The 27,201-nt window shown below is 41.4% G+C and overlaps 1 protein-coding gene across 1 annotated transcript in view; it reads left to right on the top strand.

The window, feature by feature from the left end:
• The window catches only part of ITGA5 (integrin subunit alpha 5), a 74,518-nt gene extending 52,629 nt beyond the window's left edge, over positions 1–21,889 (top strand). Inside the window, exons 16-30 of the mRNA XM_069970246.1 lie at positions 3,103–3,158; positions 3,264–3,418; positions 6,518–6,655; positions 7,386–7,450; positions 8,497–8,644; positions 9,987–10,079; positions 11,091–11,170; positions 11,706–11,786; positions 14,058–14,163; positions 14,261–14,419; positions 14,745–14,831; positions 17,959–18,078; positions 18,348–18,449; positions 19,341–19,463; positions 20,660–21,889. Of these exons, the coding sequence (XP_069826347.1) occupies positions 3,103–3,158; positions 3,264–3,418; positions 6,518–6,655; positions 7,386–7,450; positions 8,497–8,644; positions 9,987–10,079; positions 11,091–11,170; positions 11,706–11,786; positions 14,058–14,163; positions 14,261–14,419; positions 14,745–14,831; positions 17,959–18,078; positions 18,348–18,449; positions 19,341–19,463; positions 20,660–20,743 (1,597 nt within the window). The 3' untranslated portion in view covers positions 20,744–21,889. The remainder of the gene's footprint in view (positions 1–3,102; positions 3,159–3,263; positions 3,419–6,517; positions 6,656–7,385; positions 7,451–8,496; positions 8,645–9,986; positions 10,080–11,090; positions 11,171–11,705; positions 11,787–14,057; positions 14,164–14,260; positions 14,420–14,744; positions 14,832–17,958; positions 18,079–18,347; positions 18,450–19,340; positions 19,464–20,659) is intronic.
• The last annotated feature ends 5,312 nt before the right edge of the window (positions 21,890–27,201 follow it).

Below are 27,201 nucleotides of genomic sequence, written 5' to 3'. Positions count from 1 at the left end.
GCTGTGCTTCTAGAGCATGGGTCTCCAAACTGCGGCCCTCCAGCTGTTGCAAAACTACAATTCCCATCATGCCCGGACAGCTAAAGCTTTGGTTTTGGCTGTCCAGTCATGATGGGAAATGTATTGCAACAGCTGGAGGGCCACAGTTTGGAGACCCAGGTTCTAGAGTGTGGAGCTTTATTCTGGGGCAAAGAGTCAAAGTGGCTTTCCTGAGCTGTCAATCAAGCAGAGTCAGTTTGGGAGAGGTAAGAGGAGGCATTCCAGCTTACTGCATTTCAGGAGCTTGGGAAAGCCTCGAACTCCACAGACTGCACCAGAGAATAAGAGCATTTGAAAGGTACCACGTTTCTCCCTGCCTTAACCGCTATCTAACAGTATCTGCAGCTGGGAACCTGAATTTCAGCTTCTAAATATCCACCTAGTTATCGTAATCTAAATTCAGCCGTAATGTACAATTTTATTTTTATCTTTAAGTAACCGCATATGAAGATCAAAGCTCCTATAAATCACATTTCCCCTAGGCATTGTTAACTGTGATCGAAACTGACAGATTTATAGTCCAGATTACATCTTGACTCTTGAATGTGTTATATAAGTAACATTGTAATCTTTTAAGAAGTTTAAGGGTTCCTCCCAGGACAGATTTTTTTTTTTCTTTTTTGCGTATCAAACAAACATGCAATGTGATATTTCCTCTACATAAGCAAGCTAACCTACAAAATCTGCTGTGTGTACAGTATTCAGTTGTGCACCAGATGATTTGCAGCAAATCCACTAAGTATGAATATCAGTACAGGGTTTGTCGCTAAATGCCCTTTTACTTTACTATCTATATTTCCATTCTCCAACTTTAATGAGAATTATCTTATACTAGCGCTTATTCTCTTCCAGTTGGGTTACATTGTCTGTCTGTGTTCAGCAATGGTTCTCAGGAAAGGCTAGGCTCCAAGGTCTAGACCAGGGATGGGGAAACCTTGACACTTCGACTTTTGCAAAACTGATTGTTTACCATGGCACAATCAATCTGGATCAACCTTCATGTTGGTCCATATCGTCATGATGGCAGAGAATCTTATTTATAACCTGTTTTACTTCTGGTTGTGTACAGGAAGCCCAGATCTTTGGAATACAGTATTTCCACGGTCACATCTTTATTGCGTACAGGATTTGTGCTGATTATAACGTGTGAGCTTCCATTCATATAATTTTTTTTCCCCTTTTTTTTTTACCATATAATCTGTGTTTTTGATCGGTCTCTGTAGCCTTTTTTCAACCACTGACCATGTGTAGGCGTTCGTACTTTGAAATGGTGTTTGTCTTCACAGTATTAGTTCTGCTTTGCATCCGATAGGTCACAGGGTCGCAGTTATCTATTTAAGATATAAGAGGCTCGTACTGAGGTCATTTGATTATAGAATTTGTATTTTTAGAACACAGCGGTTTTGCTTGTTGCTAGGTTCTAGTATAAAGCTTGGCAGCACGCCTTAGGGCTCTATGAATGCACAATTGTGGAGGGGTCTAGAAAAACAGCTGCTTAACCTTTTTTCTGTAACTGATGAAGTCTTTAGTTGATATCTATTAAAATCTTTGGTAGATTTTATTTAGTGGGCTTAACTCCTGGCCCCCAAGTTCAGTAAAATGTTCTCTACACAAGCCACGCATTGTCGTGTGTGTGTGTGTGTGTGTGTGTGTATATATGTATATATTATATCTTTCACAAATTCGTAGTTTCTTTTAAGCAATTAGCAAAAACTATTTTTTCATCTAATTTGCGTGGTGTTAAAGTGGTGTCACTGTACATTATCTACATTATTTAAATTAGTTCAAGTCCTTTACCCTAAATGTGGAGGGCTATCTTATGCCGATGCTTTTATTGAGGTCAAACGCAAATTTAGCTTTTTTAAAGGTGACATCAGAGTCTTTAGGGGCTGGGAAAGTGGGCAACTAGCCACATACCCTAAATATAACTATGTTAAAGTATTATTTAGGAACTGTAGATAATGACTACAGTAGGGATAGTAGGGGCAGTAGGGGTGGGTGAGAACTACAAGAGAAATTGTCGTAAAAAAAACAGATTTGCAAGCAACTATGTAGTAAAATATCGACAGGCAGGAACTCTCGCTGCCAATAAATTGGCAGTGATCAGCCGATTGAATGAAAAATATCTCATGTATGTCAGCTGATTTCAGCTTTTGTAAGGGCACTGAAATCATTGATAGTCCCTGCCTATCCTTCCGTGTAAATGGGAAGGCGTGGGCAACTACGATAATACACTGAACGATACCCGACCACATGATTGAGCATTTTAAAGGCTCTGTAAAAGATCTCCCTGATCGGTGTTTGCAGCTCTACATGAGGCCATGAAAAAAGACTCCTACGTATAGCCCAATGTCCCCCCTGGGTGAAAGTACTGTATCACTTTTGAGAAAGAAACTTAGTGTGCTTTTGGTCCTCACTTTCCATGTTTGCTAATTGTTGTAATATCTCTGGAGATCTCGGTGCCCTTAAATGTTGAGTGTGCCAAAAATGTGCCCATTTCCAATTGTGTCATTCATAATATCCGAAGATGATATTATAATTTTCTGATGAGGATATACCAGTTGTGTACTTGCTGCTAGCTTTGGATGTATCAGAGAGCGCTAACTCCTTTCGGAGACTTTGTGATGAGTTGTGAATGAACATTGGTGGAAATCCTTTGCAGTGCGCTGGAGGAGAGTAATGAGAGGGGTATATATTATGCATGCGGCCACAAACTGTGCCCTCCCATGTATTTGTTTGAAGGTTTTATAAAAATTGGTGGAATAGCAAATCTGATTTGTAATTTGTGCAGGAACAGCAGATTATATGAAGTTTGGCATACAACATGACGTGTTCCCAGCCTAAACCATATGCAGATGCATCATTACAAAGCCTGTTCTATTGCTTACTTCAATATTTAGAAATGCGTTCAGAATCCATTTTGCTTATATTGACTGCTATAACCATCTTGCTTTGCGTTTTGTTATGCACTGCCTGCACAGAAACGCTTTTAGTGCCTTTTTACTACTTAATGCATTCATGTTCACTTCTAACATCTGGGTTGCTTTATGTCTCCTATTGTAGTGTAAACCTTAGTTTCTGTCTGAATGCTTCAGGAAAACACGTGCCTAATACCATCGGTGAGTATGTACATTTGACTTTGCTAAGTCTGGCATAATTCTGAGTTCTGTCTCCATGTGTTGTATGATGTATGCTTACGTTCATGGACTGTGGATGTCTCCTAGGGATTAATGTCGAGCTGCAGCTGGACTCTATGAAGCAGAGAGGGGCAGTGAAGAGAATGCTGTTCCTGAAATCTGGCCTTCCTCACCTAACCCAAAGTGTGCTATTACATAATGGAGGTCAGGAACAATGCAGTGAAATGAAAATCTACCTTAAGGTAAGTTTTATATGTTTTTCGGCTTTATCATACTTTTGCTTTTAGAGGGTTTGTGTCTATTATTTACAGTATACAATTATTGTAGCTAAAAGCTTTGATTCTTGGCTTGATAACTAGGACATGAAAATTCAGCATTGAAACGTCACTTTTCGTACAGTGGTCCTTCAAGTTACAATGTTTTCATATATACAATAATATTGTATCTTGAGACCAGAACTCTCTGGGGAAACTGGTGATTGGTTCTGAAGCCCCCAAAATGAGAGAGAAATAAGACGTAAAGAAAAATAAGCAACTGACAAACCTGAAAAAAGCAAGTCCTTACAACAGTCAGAAAGCTGAAAACTTTTTATATAGAGGACAGGATCATTTTCAAGGTCCTTTACAGTTCACACAACGTCCCAGAAAAATATGAAGCCACCATCACCTGGTGCCCAAAGGAGCAGCTCATCCTGGCGCTGGTAGAGAGCAGTAGAGGACATGTAGTATCACACTGTACTGTATGGAAGAGATACTAGACACAGAGCGGTACAGGACATGTAGTATCACACTGTACTGTAGAGAGGACATAGTAGTATATACACACAGCAGTACAGGACATGTAGTATTAGGCTATGTTCACACTGCATAAAAGTACGCCTGTTGTTGCCATAGGCAACAACGGCCAAACTTTATGCAGTGTGGAACATTGCCTAATTTCTATGGGATCCCGGCCGGAGCGTATACACATCGTATACGCTCCGACCGGGATCCCGTGCGGCGCTGCAAATAACTGACATGTCAGTTTTCTGCGGCCGCAATTCAATGAATTGTCGCCGTAGGAAACCCTGTCAGTTCACACAATGAAGCGAGCGGCTCCGGACGCTTGCTTCATTGTGTGCTGTGAAAGGCTCTGATGCGGGCGCGCGCTGATACGCCGGCATCAGAACCCTGCGGCCGGAAAGATCATCTGGCCGGTACTTAAGTGCCGGCTGGGATGATCCTGGCAGGAACTGCCCGTTCTGTGACACAGCCGGGTCACGGAACAGCCGATCTCTTCCGGTGTGTGAACATGGCCTCACACTATACTGTAGAGAGGAAATACTAGACAGCCAGTCACTGCATGCTCTTCAGTAAAACCTCTTTTATTGGTTGATCATCTATTCACCTGTTTCTAGTATTGTATGTTGAGTTTGGTCCCAGAACCATTGTATTTTGAAAATATTGTAAGCTGGGACCATTGTAAGTTCCGGGACCACTGTAAGTTCAGGGACCACTGTACCGTTTCTCTTGAATCACAAAAGTACCAAGAGTAGTGCACAACTGTGCTCAACAGCAAAAACATATATGATAGTTATACCAATTGGGAGAACTGGGGCTAATTAAAGGGGTTTTCCTACTGTACCTCCCCCAGATTCACTTTGACACCACTGCGTCCCTGCTTACTTCCTGGTTTGACGCAGGGAGAGCAAGGATGGGATGTGTCGGTGTCGAGCTGAATCAGCTCCGAATCACTTTCTCCCATTGAGATTATGCACATCTCCAGGAGACATGTGAAGACTAGGTGGGAGACAGAGAGGGAGTGAACATGTACTTACCATCTCCAGAGCATCCCAGCCAATTTGTGACGTCACAGCCTGGCCACTGCTTTCAATACATGCAATACATTTGCAAAGTTGCTTTCTTTTGCATTCTCTCACGTATCAAAGTTTTAGGTGATGAGAATATTCCCTTACTGGTGCATAACACAGTGATGGTGTATAATATAAAAACACATTAAAAAGCCATAGTGCACATCAATCTATATGAAAACATGCTAAAAGAATATATTGTAGCTGCTGACTGGTGTCTTAATCAGCCATAAACCAAAAGTTTATTTGACATGCTGAAAAGTAGTGATGACATCTGTCGGACCACTAAAATTGAGAATGGGTACAACAGAAGTTACTAGTAGGGACCAATCACTAAGCTTCCCAATGTATAGAGCCGTTGCACAGACACCCATGCTTCTTATCCAGCAAACCCTGAAGTATATGTCACAAATCTACTGTGTACTTTGGGAATTACAGAAATCTCTGGAAGATGGTTTATAAGCAAGTAGTTAACTTATTCACAGACCTACTTTAAAAGCTTTTACAAGACTGTAAATCAAATCACGGCAGTGTATAAAAGTAATGACTTGGGAGCATACATATGTATACATGAGTATAACTGATGAAATAAGACACCTGTCCTCAAAATAGGAGGCTTCTTGTTATTCGCCTCCAATGGAGAATACATCTGTTTTGAAGGCATGGTTGTGTGTGGTATTACAATTCAGCTTCATTTGCATAAATGGAACAGAGCTGCAAACCACAACAAAAACAGAGCACAAGACGGGCGCTGTTGAAGAAAGTGGCCATGTCTTTTTAAAGGGAATGTATCATCAGGCCTGGGCTGAAGCACTGGATGCGGGCCAATCCACCCCCAGAGGGAGGAAACTCCCGCTCCTTTATGACACTGCTCCATTAGAAGCAATGGAGCCGTATCATAGAGGGGTGGGGGTTTCCTCCCACTGGGGGTGGGTTGGCCCGCCTCCAGTGCTTCAGCCTGAGTCTGGTGGTACATTCCCTTTAAGCCTGTATAACCCCTTTTAATATGTTCTAATTTTCACAGTAAAGGTGTGATTTAAAGCCAGACATATAGTTCCGCATTAATATGCATCTTCCTTTTAGGCCTTGAACTCCAGAAGTCTCGCCACGAATTGTGCTGCTCCGTTTCCCCTCTTAATTTTTTTTAAGACACATGTCCATTATTTTCCTTAGGGAAACCATAGTGCTTAACGTGCGTAGAAATTTCTTGATCCTACATCATGTAATATTTTCATAGGGGTCTTAAATCATATATGTGAGGAATGCAAAAGAAAAGCAAATCCAGGATCCATAAATATGGCTGCAGACCAAGCGGTAACTGCTTTGAACCAGCTACGATTCTGATCTGTCAGCATGTATACAGCTGTTCAGCACTACGTGTTTGTTATGGTAAAAACACAAGGTGCCAAAATCTGCAAAAAGTTAAAATCTAGATTCTACTGTTATTTATTTGGTTTGTACTTATTAACATCTATACATAATTTCTTTTTAGAATGAGTCTGAGTTTCGGGACAAGCTTTCTCCAATCTTCATCTCTCTGAACTTCTCCTTGGATGCACAGGCTCCTACTGATGCCCATGGGCTGCTACCAATTTTTAACTACCAGACTAAGAACCACATAGAGCAGAAGGTCAGTTGTATGCCACTGTATTGCCACACATTACAGGGGGCATCCAAGATTAGAAAAACATAACTGGTTTCCAGATACAGTGCCACTCTTCTCCTCAGTTTGGGTGTGGTATTGTAACTCCTTTCCATTGAAGTGATATGGAGCCAAATTGTTATACCACAAACAACCTGAGGACAGGCAGGGCGCTGTTTCTGAAAAAAAAAAAGCATCTGTTTATCTAATCCTGGACAACCTCTTTGGCATATATTGCCCATAGGCACCAATGTTAAAGGGAAATACCTATACAGTACAATATTCTTTATATGTGGTGATCCACTATAGAGGAAAGCACAAAGTAAAGTGATAAAGGGCCTATGGATACATTTGAACACAACCATGGTGTAGGGGGTGTTGAAGAATCTAGATTTTATTGTGCAAGTATTGTCAGGTCCTCCTATAGAGAGGCAGAAAATTAACTGTACATAGGCATAAGAGTAAAAACTTTGTCCTATCAATCTGGCACAATATCTCTTTCCTATAGCGTACAGATGTCATATCTTTTTGGTGTAAGCACTATAATTTTTTTTTTTTTTTTTTCATGATATACTGTATATTTGTGTTGGACAGTTAGTAGTATTTTGTCTCATCTGTGCCTGGAGCCCCACCGTTCCTCCTTTTAACCTTTGTACTTTATAGTGTTTAAATATATGCTAGATTATATATTGACCTTTGTGTGTTACACCTTTGACAGGCTCAGATTCAGCTGGACTGTGTCAATAATATCTGTGTCCCAGACTTGAAGCTCAATGTTACCAGGTAGGTCTGACAGGTCTGCTAAAAATCACTCACTATAGGTGCTATGAAAGAGAACTTGTCATCACTTACTGGTCGCCGAACCATGAGTTATCAGAAAAGACGCCAGCAAATTCTCCCTGCCCCACCTGCCTTGATTAATCGATCTCTCCCCATACCTAAATAGGGAGAGATCCATCAACCAGGGCCAATGGGGAAGGCAGAAGGCACCATTAATTGCCCAGATGACTCATGGTCTTCAAGAATCTAGGGTCTCTCTGGGTGTTACTGTTCATCCACAATATGATCATATAGAAATACTAATTTTGCTAGATATTAAAGGTGTTTTCTAAAAGCCAGAGGGGGAAATGGATTTCAAGTAGCAACTTACCACACACCCCTCCCCCTCCGAGTCGTGACAACGGGGGCAAGGGGTCTTGCAGCTGTTCACTGCGGGGTTGGGGAGAGGTAATTTAATTTGTTACTTGAAATAAATTCCCCCCCCCCCCCTGCTGGCTGACTGCTTTTAGAAAACGCCATACTTCTCCTTTAACAGTGGGTCTTGTGGTTTATTACATTTGGATCTTGTGTGTAGGGAAAACAGGGAAATACAATTTTGCAGTCCATTGTACACGTAACTCTCACCAACACACTGGATGCAAAGTCCAAGGTATTGGGCATTGCATTCACTATGAAGGGTGGCATGCTTTTACTGCATTTGCTATATGGGTTAGCAGCCAAGGGGACAATGTTGAGGTTCAGTTATTGCTCTCCGGCAACATAAAAAGGCAGGGTATAGGTCCGTCTTTGTTCAGCAATGTGGTTTCATGATTACTTGTTACGCCCCTGTTGAAATCCTGATTCTTAAGTTTTAAGAACTATTCAGTGATTCAAACTCCTAGAAGTATTAGAGGAAGTATAAATCGTGCTGGGTGTCATCCTGCAGTCACATCAGCCTGGTTTTAATCTTGGTTTTCTTATGAGTCACGGTTTCTCAGTACGTTACCAGAAATGGACTTTTCTGCCCATGTGACATTTTATTACAAATAATTTGTGCTTAATTGTTGCAGCGATCGAAAATCTGTTTATCTCGGTGATGACAACTCATTGGTTCTATACTTCAATGCTGTAAATGATGGAGAAGGTGGTGCTTATGAGGCCGAGCTCTATGTAATCTTACCCCCAGAGGCAGAATACAGTGGCATTCTAAGAAATGAAGTAAGGATCCTTGTCCATGACCTTTTAACATTTTGTGTAGTATGCAGTTTAGTAATAGTGCAGCATCAGCTGATGCTGTGAAAAAAAAGAACAATTTTCACTAAAAATGTTTGTTAGATACTTGTGTTTCAAAAAATTTTTTTTAAAGGGGTACTCTGGTGGGATTTTTTTTTCACAAATCAACTGGAAAGTTACTTCTATTTAAAAATCTCAGTTCTTCCAGTACTTATCAGCTGCTGTATGTCCTGCAGAAAGGGCTGTATTTTTTCCAGTCTGATACAGTGCTCTCTGCTGCCACCTCTGTCCATGTCGGGAACTGTGCAGAGCAGGAGAGGTTTTCTATGGGGATTTGCTACGGCTCTGGACAGTTCTTTTCATGGGCAGATGTGGCAGCAGAGAGCAGGGCAATATTACCAGCTGCTGCTGCCCTAGGCACTAAACCCGAAGACGCCCCATCTTCACGCACCTATTGGCGATACCAGACCTGACCAATACCACCATACCCCCACCCCCCTGGAAAAGACACCAGATTTACTGGCAAGTCTGAATGGGAGGAGGGAAACTACAAAAATAAAAACAAAAAAATTAGTTTTTTCTGTCCCCCTGCTGCCTGGTGCTGCCCCCCTGCAAGGTGCTGCCCTAGGCACCGGACCACGGGTGTCTAATGGTAAATACGGCCCTGGCAGAGAGCAGTGTGTCAGACTGGAAACAAAACAGCACTTGCTGCAGGACATACAGCAGCTGATAGGCACTGGAGAACTTTAGATTTTTAAATAGAAGTAATAACCAAATATCTATAACTTTCTGACACCGATTGATTTAAATACCTTTTTTTTTTTTTTTTTCCAATCCAAAGTACTCCTTTTTAAATCTACCAATTTCCTACCATTATGTTCTGTTTAAAGACCTAAATCAGACTCTAAACAATTACCAATTTCATAATTTAGATATTTATTGCTCACCCTAGCTCTAATTTTATTTCTGCATCCTACTTTATCAATGTCTGTAAGTATTTGTTATAGTAATAGGTAGTTTTTGTAATTAATGACATGCTGTGCTACAAAATGTTATTATTGAAGGAAATATATATATATATATATATATATATATATATATATATATATATATATATTTCCTTCAATAATAACATTTTGTAGCACAGCATGTCATTAATTACAAAAACTACCTATTACTATAACTATAACTATTACTATTACTATATATATAATATATATATATATATATATATATATATATATATATATATATATATATATATATATATATATATAATATATATAATTATATATATTTTTTTTTTTATTTATTCTTCTCTGTACAGAACCCCTCTGTTGTGAACTGTCGCTATGAGCTACAGGATGAAACTCGCTTTGCTATATGTGACCTTGGAAACCCTATGAAACCTATGACTGATGTAAGTTGTCCACTATTATTTAAGTATCCTATGCTGCTGTTCTGTATGAGTACCAGATGTTATAGACCTGGGCATGCTAACCACCTCCATCTACAGATGAATACTGCCATAGACACATGTAAGCATCTTATAAAAAAAAAAAAAAAAAGGCGACAACCCGTTGTTTGGAGAGTCCTCCTGACAGTCATTACTTTTAGTGATCAGCTTGTCCTTAGCATCATACAAAGTCAGGTCTTACTTGTACTTTCACTTGGATTCCTGAGAGGTTATTTGGACAACCTCTGTCCATATTCCCTGTCGCAGTAAATAAATGGAAATCAATAAATAGATCTTGATCTATTGGAATCATGGAATAACTTGTACAAGATTTTGCTTAACCCAACCATATACAGTATTCCTTTTTCCCCATTTACTACAATGTGTATAGAACGTAATCACAGAAAAGGTCACAATGATAAAACCTTCAAAACAAGGAGATAATAATAAACCTATAATCACAGAGTGATCTCAAACCAGAAAACTTATCTTTTTGTCATATTCAAAGATTAGAGTAAATCACACCTGAGTGAACACCACAAAAAAACCTCCACGAAAGAATTAAGTTTAAAAAACCAGATGCACATGAACAATGTAACCCACATTTATGTATACATATGATTTATAAATATACTTAAGACACAATGGTCAATTGTATATAGTGGCGTCCTCACAGTGGTGAGGTACGCCTAACTCCCATGGCCCTCTGGCCGAGACTAGCATCGGTTGCAGAGCGTATGGCTACAGACCACCTGTGCAGTGAGCGGAGGTTAAAATCCATATTATTCATATATGGATGGACATGTCAATTTTTCATTACGGAGAGAAGATGAGCGCGAGACTCCTAGTATGACACGGAGGCTGGCGGGATTCTCCGTTGTAGAATTTTTCCAGTTTTGCTCCATGTGAACGGAGCCTTAGACTGTAGTCTAACTTTAACTTTTGGGGTTACAATCTTTCTTTTTCCTATTGCAGTTGAAGGGTGGCTTGAGGTTCACTGTTCCTCATCTTCGAGACACCAGTCAGAAAGTGCAGTTTGACTGTCAGATCCGCAGGTAGGCTTGTGCTATATGTTGCCATTGTTGTGTTCACAGAACTTCTGTGCCATCAGTGCTATAGCTCCTAGGCAGCATTCACAGGTTCCGTAGATATGATCCGGACATTGGAACTCCTGGCATTATCAGTATGATGTGAGCTCCGAAATTGTTAAATCTCTATGCTGCTGTACTGACATGCAGTTGGTTGACACCCTGTGTTTGACAAAGTCCAAGTAGGGATATGACCACCATACATTGTCAGTGAAACTTTCCCATAGTATATCATTTGTTTTATAGTCCTGCTCCAATAAGATTAGTAGTGGGGTACAAACATATCACTTTGAGTAAGGCAGGGATGGGGAACCTGTGGCATGATGGGCATTGTAGTTTTACAACAGCTGGAGTGCCAAAGTTTCCCCAGGGTAGGGCGTGCTCCAACTTTAGAGGGTCACTTTATTTATATTGTATATTTAGCGTGTGCCGAAAAAGTAGTTCTGTACTCTGTATAACTTTTTTTTTTTTTTTTTTTTATTAATCACTTTCTCTTCTACAGCAAAAATGCAAATAACTCCCAAAGTGAACTTGTGCAGCTAACCATCAACGTGGAGGCATATACAGCTGTATCCTTCTTTGGGTAAGTTGGCATAAATCAGCATGACATTAACCTCTGTGTTCTCAGCAGGATTTCTGCAAATCTGTTACAGAAACAGGCAGAAAATCCTGCAGACTGACACACAGCGGGGGCAAGGATACTTTTATCAGACAACTTTCTTTTTTTTTTTTTATGGTTTGGTGTTCCTTTTAAAATGCAGAATAGGGAACAAAAGGAAGAGTTCATATACTGTTATGTACATTAACATTTATAAATACAGATTACGCAGTTTAAAAATTCATTTAAAATGTAGCCAGACGTGATCTAATTCAGTTACATCCAGAACATCTGCTGCATTGACCTTTGTAGAAGGGGCCATGATGTGCTTAATTCTACCTGATAAGTGTACTTAACCTGGCGTGTCAGGGAAGCTTATCCTGACAGCTCCAGAAAGTATCCTGTGCCTCCAGCAAAAGACTATGTCAACATTTACACTAGATAATGATCACGGTCCCTTCACTATATCATGACTCTCCCTTGAAGATTCAGGTATCTGACAGGTGGAGGTGACCTTAGATCCTTTATAGACTGGTTGAAGGGGATGTTATATACATGGGATTATTGTTGGTAGCTGTTCTCTGGCAAAATCCCCTGCTTTTTACTTGTGTTGCTGACTAACTGCTGTAGTGAGTTACTTATTTAGCTGGAACCTAGCAACACTTGTCCCGTATGAGTAATGTTTCTGGATAACTTACAAGTTTAGGAAATCAGTCTTCACTGTGGCTTCTCAATTGGTAGCAATTTTCAAGCTGTATATGGTAGAGGAATTCAGAATCTCATATGAAGAGCTATAAAAGGATAAGAAAAAAATTGCAAATATATCATTGAATCATATGCACGTGTATATGGGAAAATGTGTAATATATTCCTGTTTGGGGGGGGGGGGTTGTTACCTTCCCCCCACTTGTTACTCCTATAGCTAAAGGCTCCTATTATTACGTTTGTTTTTGTTAATAGCCCAGATTAGGTTTAGCTCTTCCTCGGGGCACCTTCTGTTCAACTGATAAAAGCAAACTTCCTGCCACTGACAATAAGTCATTAGACACCAAACTGTAAAGGACGACCTTTACCTGTGAAAAGCTGTTGCAAAGAGGCATTTCCCATTAAAGCCTCTATATCAGGTTGAGCATAAAACTCCTCACCAATGTGTCCTGTATAAAAATGGACAATATGCAGTGTATTGGACAGGAGAAATTGGAAAAACCTGGTATTTTAAGGAATATGATTTTCAAGAACATTTAGCAATCAAACCTATTACCTGCAAAAGGTTTTTGGGTGCAGATGTCTTCCAGCTGCTCAAGAAAAGGTCCATATACTGGACACTAACCAAAGTGAATATCTAGTTTTTTTTTGGTTTGTTTTTTACTGTTTGGATTGTAAATTTGTTAGAAAATAAAATTGAGGCTTTTGTAGACACCTAATAGTGCTGGGCTTCTCTACTCGGAGAAAGTAAATGTTGAATTAGAACATAATCTATCCTTAGTTTTTATGGGAGAGGCGTTCTCCTCACATGGACATAAAGACTTATCCATGGGCTGTATAAAGTGGCCATGTTACTTCAATAACTGTCAAGCAAATGATAATTCGGTTATCTCTCGTCCTCCATCCTTCCCATACATATGACTGTTTGGCCCCCATCTTCACTGACATCATCTGTCGGAGCCCTCCATACACATTATACCTATGTTGGCTAAACCTGCTGTTAGTATAATGTGTATGGGGATCTTAAGGCCAGTAAATGCCAAACATCATGCCATAAACCCGACTGACCCTATTGATTGATTCCCATAATTAAACAGATCCATAATGGAGATCATCTTCCTATGACTGAGAAAAATGATAAAAATGTTTAACGAAGATGTGAACAAGTCTTTAAGCTGGCCATACACATGTGATAACCTGTGCCCGAATGTTCATTTAGACTTTATGGATGTCTCTCCCTATCCCTTCATCGACATTCATGTGTTCTGAATGGAGAAAGGGGCAAGTTGATGCCAGACTCCTCTGGCAGAGGTTTATCCTTTCAAGAACAGTTTGGCAGGGTGGATTAAATCAAATTTGCCTGATCCTTTCCCCAACAGCATCTGTTAAGCGGGAGGGGGAGTCATGATACATAAACTCCCCCATCAATTGCATTATAATTGATGGGTTTGGTTGCTTTTTTCCAAATGTTACCAATAACCTTACTACTATCATACTTGTATTTTATTACCCCAGTACAGTTATAATTGAGTTTTCTACTTTTCTCTACAGGGTTTCTAAACCAGACATTGTAATCTTCCCACTTGCAAACTGGAAGCCAAACAAGCCACTCATTCACGTGGAAGACGCAGGTCCAGAGGTTAATCATGTATACGAGGTACTAAGAGTATAAGAGATGAGTTGTGACATGTTAATGCTCAGATAACTTGCATCCACTGTCAGAAACCTACATTTTAATTCTTTTCTATTTCCAGCTGGGAAATCAAGGGCCAAGTTCCATCAGTCATGGTGTTTTTAAACTCAGCTGCCCGATAGTTCACAACCGAGAACAAGTGATGTATGTCATGAACTATTCTGTGAAAGGCTTGGAGAACTGTACTTCTAGTCTGCAGGTCAACCAGCTTAACTTGCAGGTAAGAACGACAACATTTTTTGAGCACTGGCTTAATTCTGGGTAAAAAAATATATGGTTGTATTTTCAAAGTGCTCCATTGAAGTCAATGGGAAATTGGATGATACCATAGAGAATAAGTCATCTCAGTTATAGTGAACAGTATTTTCTAATATCTCCCAGAAATTCTTCCTCCTAAACCTCATGTCATAGTGACATTATTCACTATCATTTACTAGGATGCAACTAGAGAGGATTCTGCAAAACCATTTGATTTTTGAACATATTTGGCAATGGATTGTCTCTATTATATACTAGATCAAAACCATTTTGTTATTCCTTTTTAGTATTCATCAGGAGGGCAGAATCCAAGTGGCCATCATGTGGAACGTCGTGACACATCTCGAGTTTCTGCAGGGGGATCCCATCTTCTAGTAAGGATTTATTTCAAATCTGAAAGTTGGACTGTATGTTAAGGTCACCATACACCTTAGGCTTTAGCTCACGGTGGGTACAGGCGGCAGTCTAAGATGTATGGGGCTCTCCCGAACGACAGTCAACAGATGATGCCTATGTAATAAGGGTCAGGTGTGATGGAAAATGACTGCCTGACATCTTTGGCTGTGACTTAAATCTCCCTAAACAGAGTACTCTGGCTGCACCTAATCCCACCCCAAAACAAAGGAACGCTTGGCTATAGCAAGCATTTCTGTGTATGGGGAAGACGGGCTGCAGGCAGGAGAGAACTGTCAGCCATCAGTCATTGAAGGTGTATGTAGTGTCTGTGGCTATAAGGGCTTGATATCCGGCGAAACAAATTGCACTTTTTGTAATGACTCCTATAATTTTGCTATACAATGAACAATTGTGGTGTCCCACCAAAGGTGTTACTAGTGTATACACCCCTCGCAAAAGCCTGTACTCTAAGTAAAAGTGGTAATTAAGTAGTACCTAAGTTTTTGCCACTAGATTTCGCTAGTATATATCTTGTACCTATGTATTGCACAGCTGTAGTACTCAAGGGGTTATTGTTTTTGTGATTTGTGCACCAATGAGAGCTTTCTCTTTTTCACCTATCTCTATTCTTTCTTTGCACTCTTTTCACCCACTCACAGCAGGTATTACGTACCCTGTAGGAGGTTCTCACATGGGGAGACACTTAGTAGTCTTAGTCTGGTTCGTGTACAGTGAGGACACAAGCCAGAACAATCTCTACAGCAGTCACCTTAGTCCCTGGCTTATGCCAGGTCCCCTGTTAGAGCACAAGTCCAGTGTAGTCCGAAGCAAGATAGTGGCCAGTCACACATGGGAAGTACGGACACACTTTTCTTGAAAGCAGCACTCCTACACATTATGCAGCGCTAAGGGCTCACAGAGAGGACAGGGATCATCCCAGCCCACGCAGAGAACAAGTCTAAGGGTCTGTTCACACGTACAGACTTGCTGTGTAAAAACTCGCACAGAACTCTCATCAAACTCTCATGAAAGTAGCTGTGTTTTTTGTGTTGTTGAACTTGCCTGTGAAAATCAAAACTCGCTTGTAAAAATCGCACCAAACACGCAGCAAGAATACACATACATTGACTTGGTAGCAATCAGTATCGCTGTGGATTTATGTGTGAGAAACTCACAGCGATAAATACGCAGCGAGTCTGTACATGTGAACAGACCCTAAAGGTGCAGGACAGTATCCTGAAGCAAGAAGAACTGATCCGGATAGAGCAAAGTTGCTAGAAGCCTACGTACTCTCACAGCATGGTTGTAATCAGAAAACTCTGACACTCTGCTAAACTCTGACCACTCTGCTAAACCCAGGTAACAGGGTCTGGAGCTTGTGTCACCCTCTAGGACGGGTCAACTGACACTTGTGCAAAGACAAAGGTTGAAACACGGGTATTCTCTCTACTCAAGTATTCTACTTTTAAAGTTCTGGCAGAGGACAGTACTACATTGGGTTGGGACTCTCTTGATATCCTCCTCTCAACTTCTACCAATAGTCTGGGTGGGTCACAACTCCACTCCGGACCACCATGATAAGTGCCCAAGGGACCCTCTCACAGCCTGGAAAGGTCACCGACCACAGGGTAAAGGGTAAAGCCAGCCTCCCTAAAATAACATCTAACAACTTAACATCTGGCTGAGCTATATCCTGACCAGCCACTACTGTAGTGGAGTCACACAGCACCATCTAGCAAGTTACCGGTCGGGCCTCACACTGGGGCTGCACCACACAATGAAAAACTTTTATTCCTACATTGCAGTGATCTACCTGCTATACCACTAATGCACTGCTGCTGTCTGTCTCCTGCAGCAAGCTGGCGAGTAAAGCGCTTAGTCAAGCCCTTTTCTCTGCTTTAAAAAAAAAAAAAAAAATCAGTGGGGGCCTGAGAACCCAAACCCTGACAGATCAAAACTTTTTAAGTGTCTCTAGGACATTCAGTCCCACACACAAACAATAGTGGCACTATCTCTGAAAGAAAGTGGCTATGTATTCCAAATCCAGGAGGACCCCTTTCCTCAGCAGAGGACAATTTTGGCTGTTCATTTCATGTCAAACCCATGAGGCTATGTTCACACACACACACACACACAGACAAAAATAAGGCCATATTTTCAATATAATAATGTGCTCTATTGCAGTCTATGGGAAATTGTTCGGCAGTGCACACACACTATAGAATAACGGCCATAATTGTTGACAACCATCCAAATAATGAACATGCTTATTATTTACCACCTGCTTTTGCAAAATACTTCCCCATCTGTTCACACATTTTTATGTTCCCTCAAAATAAAGCAATGTGTGAACACAGCTTAAAGTTATTGCATCATAGTTGGAGAGAAAAGGCTGTTCGGGCACCTAAGCTTCACATAAGTTCTCTGTAATTTCGTACAGTGCAGAGGATAGCACACTCATGTACTGTAAGTCTATTGTGTGATAGTAGCAGGTAGGTGTGTTTGCGGATAGCAGTAGATAATGCTTTCCCCCAGGTTAAGAGCTGGTGTTAATGTAAAATTTTTGTGTAAACCCCCTGTATCATACACATACTGTATACATTGTAGGCCTTATTCAAATGTCCATAGTTCTGTCTGCAATTAAAACAGAACATAAAACCTATGTTATTCAATGGCCCCGTTCACACATCAGTATGTGTGTACAGGGCCACGATTTACGGCACAGAGTGCTATGTTAATGAAGTGCTAACATAGAGCTCCGTGAAGCACTGAGCACTACTGATGCACAATCGTAGTGTGGTCCGGGTCCACGGTCGCAGCCTGCACTCCGGACACGTGACTGTAGCCTTACCGATGCTTTTCATGGGCCTTATAAATGTGAGTTTCACCCGTTTATTGAATTTAGGCAGATTAAAAAATGAGTAATAAACCCGTACATACCCACTTGTATGTAACACAGGCACAAATTTGTATGTATGTGTGTGTGTGTATATGTATGATATATATATATATATATATATATATATATATATATATATATATATATATATATATATTATATTCCACTTGTTACCTGTATGTGATCTGTTATCTATCTCCCTACAGAAATGTAGTCCACGCCATCCAGATTGTTTCCACCTCCACTGTGACGTTGGGCCATTGGAAAAGCAGCAACGTGCCATACTTAAGGTCCATTTCCGTGTCTGGGCCAGCACCTTCTTACAGGTAACACTTTCCAGTGTTCAGATTTATAGACTGTTTTCTCAACCCTCAAATTAGTTTTCATTTTTCTTTTAACTAGGAACTTTTTGGTTGTTGAGAAGTTATCACTGTGCAGCAGTTTAGGAGCATTATTGCCACCTAGTGGAAAATATGTGCATACCCCCCCCCCCCTTTTTTTTTTTTTTTTTTTAATTGCTTCTGTTTTTATAAGCCACCTAACATCCAAATCTCTTGGATCTCTCATGTAATACATGATTTCTTCATGTTTTCAGCGTGAGAACCAAGGCTTTGCACTGCAGTGTGATGCGGAATATCAAATTCGGAGACTTCCTTACAAAATTCTACCTGAATCGTATCCTCAGGGCACACACCAGGTAAACTGGGAATAGTTGGTGACATTGAGCTGTAGATGGGCATTATATAATGTTCATTAAACAAAATTATTTAATATGCTTGTCCTTTATGGAAGTAATAAATGTTGTGTATAACATATTACATTACCAAGGGTACATTCACATGCAGCAGTTTTGAAACAGCAATTTGGGTAACTCAAAATGAATTCCAAAAAATTGTATTTTTGATGAATGGGAGAGCTCAGCCAAGCACTCTTCTTTCTGTGCAGGGTACTAAGATGGTCCCATAGACTTGCATGCCTGCAGAGCAGGGAAACGTTGTGTTTAGCGCACACTACTCATTGCTCGGGGTTTGAACATTTAGAACCCAACTGAATAAATCATCACATGTAATACATGAAAAGTTTTAAAGGGACAGTACATTTTAAAGCTTTGCCACCAGCTATTGGAAGGAAGCATACACCGCAAAAGACAATACACATTTAGCTGTGCTCAGAGCCATTGTTTGTGTTTGCAGTCCCTCCAGGGGTTCTCTAGCTCTAGTGTGTGCTTGTAGCGGCTGTGCAAGATTGTTCCACATTGCCGTGCTTCCTTGAATGTTACAATGCTGCAGTACTCTTGACGGCCACTACTAAAGTACAAAGACGCTGTTAAACAGCTGATAAGTATGGGTGCCAGGAGTCAGACCCCTGCCAATCTAATATTGATGGCCTATGGGGAAAGACCATCAGTTTTATAAGGCTGGTTAACCCCTATAGCAGAAAATAACACATAGCAATAATAGCATATGAATAGTGTTTGCAGCTGTCGAGGCAATAATTGAATGAAGCAGAAATGTCCCACAATAACTTGGTTTAAATATAGCAATGTATATAATACATTTTTGTTTTCTATTTTTTCTCTATTTTAAAGTTCAACACAACCATTCACTGGCTGAAACCAGAGAGTAGTTATAGAGTTCCGCTATGGATCATCATATTGGCCATCTTGATTGGTCTGCTGCTGCTTGCCTTACTTATATATGTACTGTATAAGGTAAGTTCTTACAGATACTATACTATGATCTACAGGGATGTACTCTGAAACACTGCCAAAATATTCTAGTTTTACTGTTCAAGTATGAGGGGGGGGGGGGGGGGGAGCGTTTTTATCCTACTTTAAATTTAGTGTAGAAAAACAAGTGTGTGTAGCTATAATATTTATGTATTGAGATATATTGTGTTTATACTGTATATAATAAAAGATTTTACTATACACATCAGCCAGACCACTGCTTTTAGAGTGGTGGTTGGTAACCCAGACATTGAGCTGTCAACAATGTGAGGAAAAGAGCAGCATATCAGAAGAAGGAGGCAAGTTTTGATAAATTAAAGGGGTTTTTCTTTCAAATCAAGTGGTATCAGAAAGTTATATAGAGTTGTAATTTGCTTTTATTAAAAAAATCAGATGCTGTATGTCCTGCAGGAAATGTTTTATTTTCAGTCTGACACCGTGCTCTATGCTGACACCTCTGTCCGAGACAAAAAAAAAACTCTCCTGCTTTGGACAGTTCCTATTGGAATTCATAGAAAACTGAGACACAGTTCCTGTCTCGGCCAGGGATGTCAGCAGAGAGCACTGTCAGACTGAAAATAAAACATTTCCTGCAGGACATACAGCAGATGATAAGTATGGGAAAACTTGAGATTTTTTAATAGAAGTAAATTACAAGTCTATATAACTTTCTGATACCAGTTGATTTGCATGAAAAAGATTTTCGCTGGACAACCCCTTTAATGTATTTGCAAATCTATTAAAGGGGACCTGTCTGAAGCCGTGCACACGCTCAGTGGAGATGAGTCCGACACCCATGGAGAATGACTGGATCAGTCATTCTCTGTGGGAGTTGGACTCATCTCTGGTGAGCGCGCACACTGCTTCCAACGGGAATTTCTCGGCGGTGGGACAGGGACCGGAACTTCGAGAGCGGGGATAAGTATAAGGGGCTCCACCCTGGCAGCTGGGTGACAGGTCCCCTTTAAACTTGACAAGTCCTACAAGTATAACTATATTAGCTGAGATAAGAATATAAAAAATCAATAAAAACGTTTCCATTGCCACCTTAAATTGTCAATAGAACTGCTTATGGTCAAACCCTGTGTGTTACAACTCTTATATGTATATTTGCTTCTATATGTCCATGATAGAATTTAGTTTATGTTTAACCTTTCCTGCTTATGTCTTCTGCACAGCTTGGCTTCTTTAAACGCTCCTTGCCATATGGAACCGCTATGGAAAAAGCAGAACTAAAACCACAGGCTGCCTCAGAGGCCTAGACTCTGCCTCCAGCCTCATCCCTTGCACTGCCAAAGAATCTTCTAAAGGGAAGGTGGAAGAACAGTCGTGGCTTTTCTTTTGAAGTTAACACTACATTGTCTGGGAGGGAGGGAGATAAACATGGCCTATGAAAGGACCTGTTCCCACAGGGACAATATGACCACTCAGGCTTCTACTGAAGGCGAACTAAGTGAGGTTACTGGTGAAAACTTTCTATTTAAGAAAAAAAACCTAAATCCTAACTTTTATTTCATCCCGTCCAAAACAAGAATGTAGGAGGAAAATGTGCTGGTCCATCCTGACCTTAACCACTGTTTTGGTGCTGGTTATCACCTGATCTTCTTTTGGTTCACCTATGAAGTTGCCTTTTGGACATCACAAGCTGCCTTCCCTCAGCATTAAGTGTTACTTCCCTCCTCTACTCAGAATAGGACTCTGATTCCCAGAGAAAACTGACGGTATAAAAATGATGAAAACCAAGGAACCATTTCAAAATTGGATGGAATTATTATTTTTTAATTGATTTGTTGAGCTGAAAATTGTTTCTTAAAGGAAAGTTAACTTATTGAGCTTTTAGCACATCATATGTGTGCGCTTTTATGTGGAAGATATAGGAATGTAGCAAGGGTGTAATCCTTGTGACGCAGGCACATTCAAAAGACTAACATTTGTTCTCCCCCAAAAAATCTCAGTTAAAGGGTGTGCTGAATACAATGAAGTATATAGCATCCAATCGCAATATAACGTTTTACCAAATTCTATCTGATTGATGGTCATATGCAAAGTCTGTACACTATACCTGCACTATACACCTGGAGTCACTATAAGGTTTGCTCCCTTTTTATAAGGCATATATAGCTAGTGTCCTGTCATTTAAAGCGACTCTGTACCAACAATCTGAACCCTCCCCCCCAAACCACTTGTACCTTCGGATAGCTGCTTTTAATCCAAGATCTGTCCTGGGGTCCGTTCGGCAGGTGATGCAGTTATTGTCCTAAACAACTTTTAACCATAAAGCGCTGTGTCTAACGGCATGGGCCTTACATTTGTATATGCATTAGGCTGGCACCACCTCTCCGTCCTTCCTCCCCACCCTCCTCATCATTAGGAATGCTCCAAGCAGAAAGCTCAAACAGCAGTAAATGTTCCTGGATCATTCCTAATGATGAGGAGGGTGGGGAGGAAGGACTGAGAGGTGGTGCCAGCCTAATGCATATACAAATGTAAGCCCCGGCCGTTAGACAGTGCTGTAGGATTAAAAGTTGTTTTTATGACTAACTGCATCACCTGCCGAACAGACCCCAGGACAGATCTTGGATTAAAAGCAGCTATCTGGAGGTACAAGTGGTTTTGGGGGGGACAGATTGTGGGTACAGAGTCGCTTTAAGATCTTATGAAAGTGCTGAAAGACATGCCCATAAGACTATGCAGGGACTAGGTAGGTTGCATTCAGTCTGTATTTACAAGGCGATGCTTCTCTGCTGGTGCTCAAGACTCTCCATAATGTTGGTTGTCCATGCAGATGACACAGAGAGGTTTTGGAGTAGCAATGCTAAGTAAATACATGTGGTAGGCGAATAGAACTGTAAGACTCAAGGGGGGATTAAAGATAAAGACTGGTGCAACAATTTGAAGCCCTACAGCGTTGGGCAAATGCGGGTGAGGCAAGACTTGGTAAGAGGACCAAGCAGTCAATATTTAATATTAAAAAAAATTCTATTTATATATAATGTACCAAGGAGACAAATCAGATTTCATACCAAAGATACAAGTGCCTTATAAGTATATTGCAGCGGGTTGTCCATATACCTGTCTGAGCACTGATTCTGCTATGCTTTTTGTAAAAGACTGAAATGACCACTGCGTTGCTCGAGAACAGTCAGAAGTGCATCCTGGTGCTTTTCGGTGTTGCTTGGTTCCATACCATGAAGTGTTAAACACATGGACACAAGGGCTTTGCTGATATTTAAAAGGTGTTGCAAGTGCAATAAATGTGTTTTTAGCTATTTTATTAAATATTTTTTTTACTATGTAATACATATGAAGTGGAATATGGGGGGTTGGCTATGGAGTATGTATTGTTAATGTATTTTTTTTTTTTTTTTTTTTTAACCTCTGAACCACTTTTGTGGCAGAATTTGCACATTACCTGTGATGACAAATCTGGGTTTTTTGTTTTTTTTTCTTTCATTATTATTTTTTGGGGTAATTTTTGAGGCACTGGAGGAGCTGGATTTGCCACTGGCAGCTGGCAAAATCATATGTAGTGTGAGGCTTGGTCAAGGAAACGTTATGCTTGCCACAGACTTGGGTTACTTGTTCATCACTTTTAAGATGGGGCAGGTTTTATAGTATCCAAAGGTAGGAGAGATATATAACCCTGATATTCAACCAAATGTGCCCCTTTTACTAGAAGAGCTTTTGAACTTCCCTTTTTATTTTTTTGCCCTTGCAGAACTGGGAATTGGGGAATACTCTATTGGGCAAGCTTATGGTCAGGAACTGTCTACAACAGAAGAAAGATCTCCTTCATTCTGTAAAAGGAAATGGGGGTACAGTGCCACCCCTGTCTGTGGGCTGTGCCAGCTCGACATTCAGGTCAATGAGGCTGAGCTGCAATACCAGTCACAGCCTGAAGACTGGGTGGCACTGTATCTGGGAGCCTGAGAGCCTGTCCTCCTAATTATAGATATCACTAGAAAGAGTAATATTTCTTGTCATTTTATATATTATAGAACAGGCGGAGCAGAGCAGATTAATATATAGCTTAGTGTAAAAAAATATTTTTTTATGTAAACCTCTGCATATTCCTGCCTAAGTTGGTGGTCCTGCTCAGTGACTGACAGCTGATTGTGCATTTAGGACAGCCTACTTGACTACTTAGGCCAGAATAAGCAGAGATTTACATGAATAATAGACAAATTATCTTGACACACTTCCCATAGACTTCTATATCCCTCTGCTCAGATCCTCCAGCTCTATAACATTATGCCTGCTGATAAGACTCTATTTTCGACATAGGTTTCCAAAACCTATTTTACAAGGCTACCCGCAGCTTCACTACTAACCAGCTGCCTGTGATTTTTAAGGATCTGACCAAAACTGGCGGGGCAATAAAATACAAAGGGACTTGTCCAAAGACTCCTTTTTGTTATGTCTATGCAACATTTAGTGAGTGGTGTGTAAAGAACCTAAGTGCTGCCATTGCTTATAATCATAGGGGAGCACAATGGAGTGCTGCAAGCCTCCTGTGATGGTGTCCACGCTACTCACACAAGTAGGAAACGGCACAGTGCTGTGTGTGGTGGTCAGGCTGACCCTGCTGTTACCTACACTGTAGCTGCCTTGTTATTAATCTGACACTATGCAATTCTGCTTTTCTCCATAGATAGCCAACCCTGCGTGGGGCTCATATTTGAAGAGTGTCCTATCTGGTTGTACAATTGTCAGCTCTGCAAAACCATTTCTGTTTGTGCCTTTACAATGAATATTCCTGTGTCTGTTTTCTCTTCTCCCATATTGGGTGATTTTTATATTTCTATTTCCTCTCATCATTTTATCCTAGGGATGATTCCTGTTGGCTCCTTTTCTGCTGGATCAGACTGGTATGAGCTGAGCTATTAGAAACGGAGGTGACTAGACACCCAAAAGGATTGAATATGAATTGTCTTTGTGTGTTACGAGGGGGGTTGGCTGCCTTTCTCAGGGGTATCCTACTGTAATAAAATGTATAAAATTCAATGGTCTCCTGGCGTTTCCTTGTTTTACAGCACGTGTCATACTAACACATGTGCTTGCAGACTCCGTTCAGTATGTCTGTGTTCTGACAGCAATGTGCTGTTTCAGCTGTCGCTGCATCCCTGCACTGCTTGGTGGCAGGCCTTTCTATTTTAAAAGCTGTTGATCCACAGATTTTTCTTTTCTCCATTTTTCCTTTGCAGTTTGTTGATGAATCTTTCCATTTTTAGCAGTAAAAGGTTTATAGACAATCCCTCTCACTATATGACTGTTTCATGCACACTCCAAATAGCACCATGAGGCAGTTGTGCCGCCCAAAAGGCTTTAGAGGCCAAACGTAAATCTCTAAAGAGTTTCCATATGAGAATAAAGAGTTAGAAAATAGTTCATCGAATATATTAGAAAATACGGCATCGAATATTGCCGTAAACTGTATCTGATCAGAGCCTGAGCCTATACATTTATTACAGGGAATTGCACAATTCTATATTAAAGGGGTTATCCAGGCTTAGAAAAACAGGTATGCTGAATACAGCTTAGGTGTTGGTTTGCATCTCTGTTCCATTGAAGTGAATGGAGCTGAATTGTAATACCACACACAACCTGAGGACAGGGGTGACGCTGTTTTTGCAAGAAAGTAGCTGTGCTGCTTCTAATCCTGGATAACCCCTTAAGTTTGTAAAAGAGAATGGAAGGCGGGTGGAGACTGCAGACCTGTGACAGACCCGCTATTAGAGATACAGCGTAAGGAGACTCCAGAAACAGAAGTGGCTCATCACTTAGAAGTGACTGGCTAAGTACAGGGCCGCCGATAGGGCAGTACAACTGGTACTGCCGTGTGGGGCCCGGACCCTAGGAGACATGGGGGGGGGGGGGCCCGCCGGCCGCCGCCCCCCGGCCGCTACGCTAGGGGGGCCCGCACGGCCCCCCTTGCCACTTGTTTTTGAGCATCCCGAGAAGCTGCGGCCGCACAGCTTCTCGGGATGCACTGATCGCTTCGATGTTCCGCCCGCACAGTGAGCGGGCGGAACATTACAGCGATCAGAATACAGGAGCAGGACCTGTCAGCGTCCTCCTCCTGTATTGCCTCCCATAGGCTGCCAGCACTTCATCACGCTTGCCGGAAGTCCCGTCCCTGCGGCTCGCAAGATGGAGCCCAAAGAGGAGGAAGAGCTGCTGCCTGCAGCCACAGCACGGATTAGGTGAGTATGATTGTTTTTTTTAGGGGCACCTCTGGGGGCATTATTAGCTCATGGGGCCACCTCTAGGGGCATTATTAGTATATGGGGGCACCTCTGGGGGCATTATTAGTATATGGGGGCACCTCTGGGGGCATTATTAGTATGTTGGGGCACCTCTGGGCGCATTATTAGTATATGGGGGCACCTCTGGGCGCATTATTAGTATATGGGGGCACCTCTGGGGGCATTAGTGTATGGGGGCACCTCTGGGGGCATTAGTGTATGGGGGCACCTCTGGGGGCATTATTAGTATATGGGGGCACCTCTGGGGGCATTATTAGTGTATGGGGGCACCTATGGGGGAACCTTTGGGGGCATTATTAGCTCATGGGGGCACAGCAGGGAATCCTACATACAGGGGGCACAGCAGGGGATCCTACATACAGGGGGCACAGCAGGGGATCCTACATACAGGGGGCACAGCAGGGGATCCAACATACAGAGGAATCCCACATTCCTACTCGCTTTACTGCACATAACACCAAACAGCGCAGTTACTATGGGAGCCTACAGGAGGGAGAAAGGAAAGGAAGTTGCTAGAAATGTGCGGAGCCTAAATTGTTTGTCTCGCAGGTTCTGAAAAGATTAAACATATCTGGAAGGAATCATCATGGAGGTCTGGGCCGGATGGAGAGGAAAAGGGAAAATGACTCCTCAGATCAAAGAAGACGTCACCTGTGAGTCAATGTATGACACTTTTGTTATTTTGTAGAACATCATTTAGTAGGGGTGCCCCAAGGTGACAGCTACTACATTATCTGTACTCAGAGATATCACTGTTATCTGTGGTGTTACATAGGACTGCAGGTTACATCTACATTATCTGTACTCAGAGGGATATCACTGTGTTATCTGTGCTGTTACATAGGACTGCAGGTGACATCTACTACATGATCTATACTCAGAGATACCACTGTGTTATGTGGTGTTACATAGGACTGCAGGTGATATCAGGTGATTTCTCCAGGTTGCAGAAGTTCAAACTTCATTGTGCCCTGCTGACAGTTTATTATGGGAATTGTAGTTTTGCAGCATGTGGCTCTTCAGGTTGCAGCACTACAACCCCCATCGTTTCCAACTGGCAGTTCATGATGAGAGTTGTAGTTTTTCAGCTGGAGAGTCAAAGATTGGAATACAATGATTAGACAATGACACAGTACAGTCCATTAATTATAGGGGGCAGTAGTGCAGTACATGAGGTGGAGGCAGTGGCAGTGCATTAGAACATGGTGGCACATTAGAGTAATTGGATCTAACGTTAGATATGACTTTGCCTGATCGGGTGAGATGGGGGGGAGGGGGCCCAAGCTAACATTTTGCACCAGGGCCCATCAGCCTTTAGCTACGCCCCTGGGTACAGCTGTCAGGGGCCTGAGCTCAAACAAGCTTCCAGGGGGGCTCGGCCATCCAGCCTCCCTGCATACAGGCTCCTGACAGCTGTACCGCACAGGCAGGAAGCAGTAGAGACACAGGGCCCC

This window comes from Dendropsophus ebraccatus, chromosome 5 (genome assembly GCF_027789765.1).
Source record: "Dendropsophus ebraccatus isolate aDenEbr1 chromosome 5, aDenEbr1.pat, whole genome shotgun sequence".
Taxonomy (NCBI): domain Eukaryota; kingdom Metazoa; phylum Chordata; class Amphibia; order Anura; family Hylidae; genus Dendropsophus; species Dendropsophus ebraccatus.
This window is presented reverse-complemented; position numbering and strand designations above follow the sequence as displayed.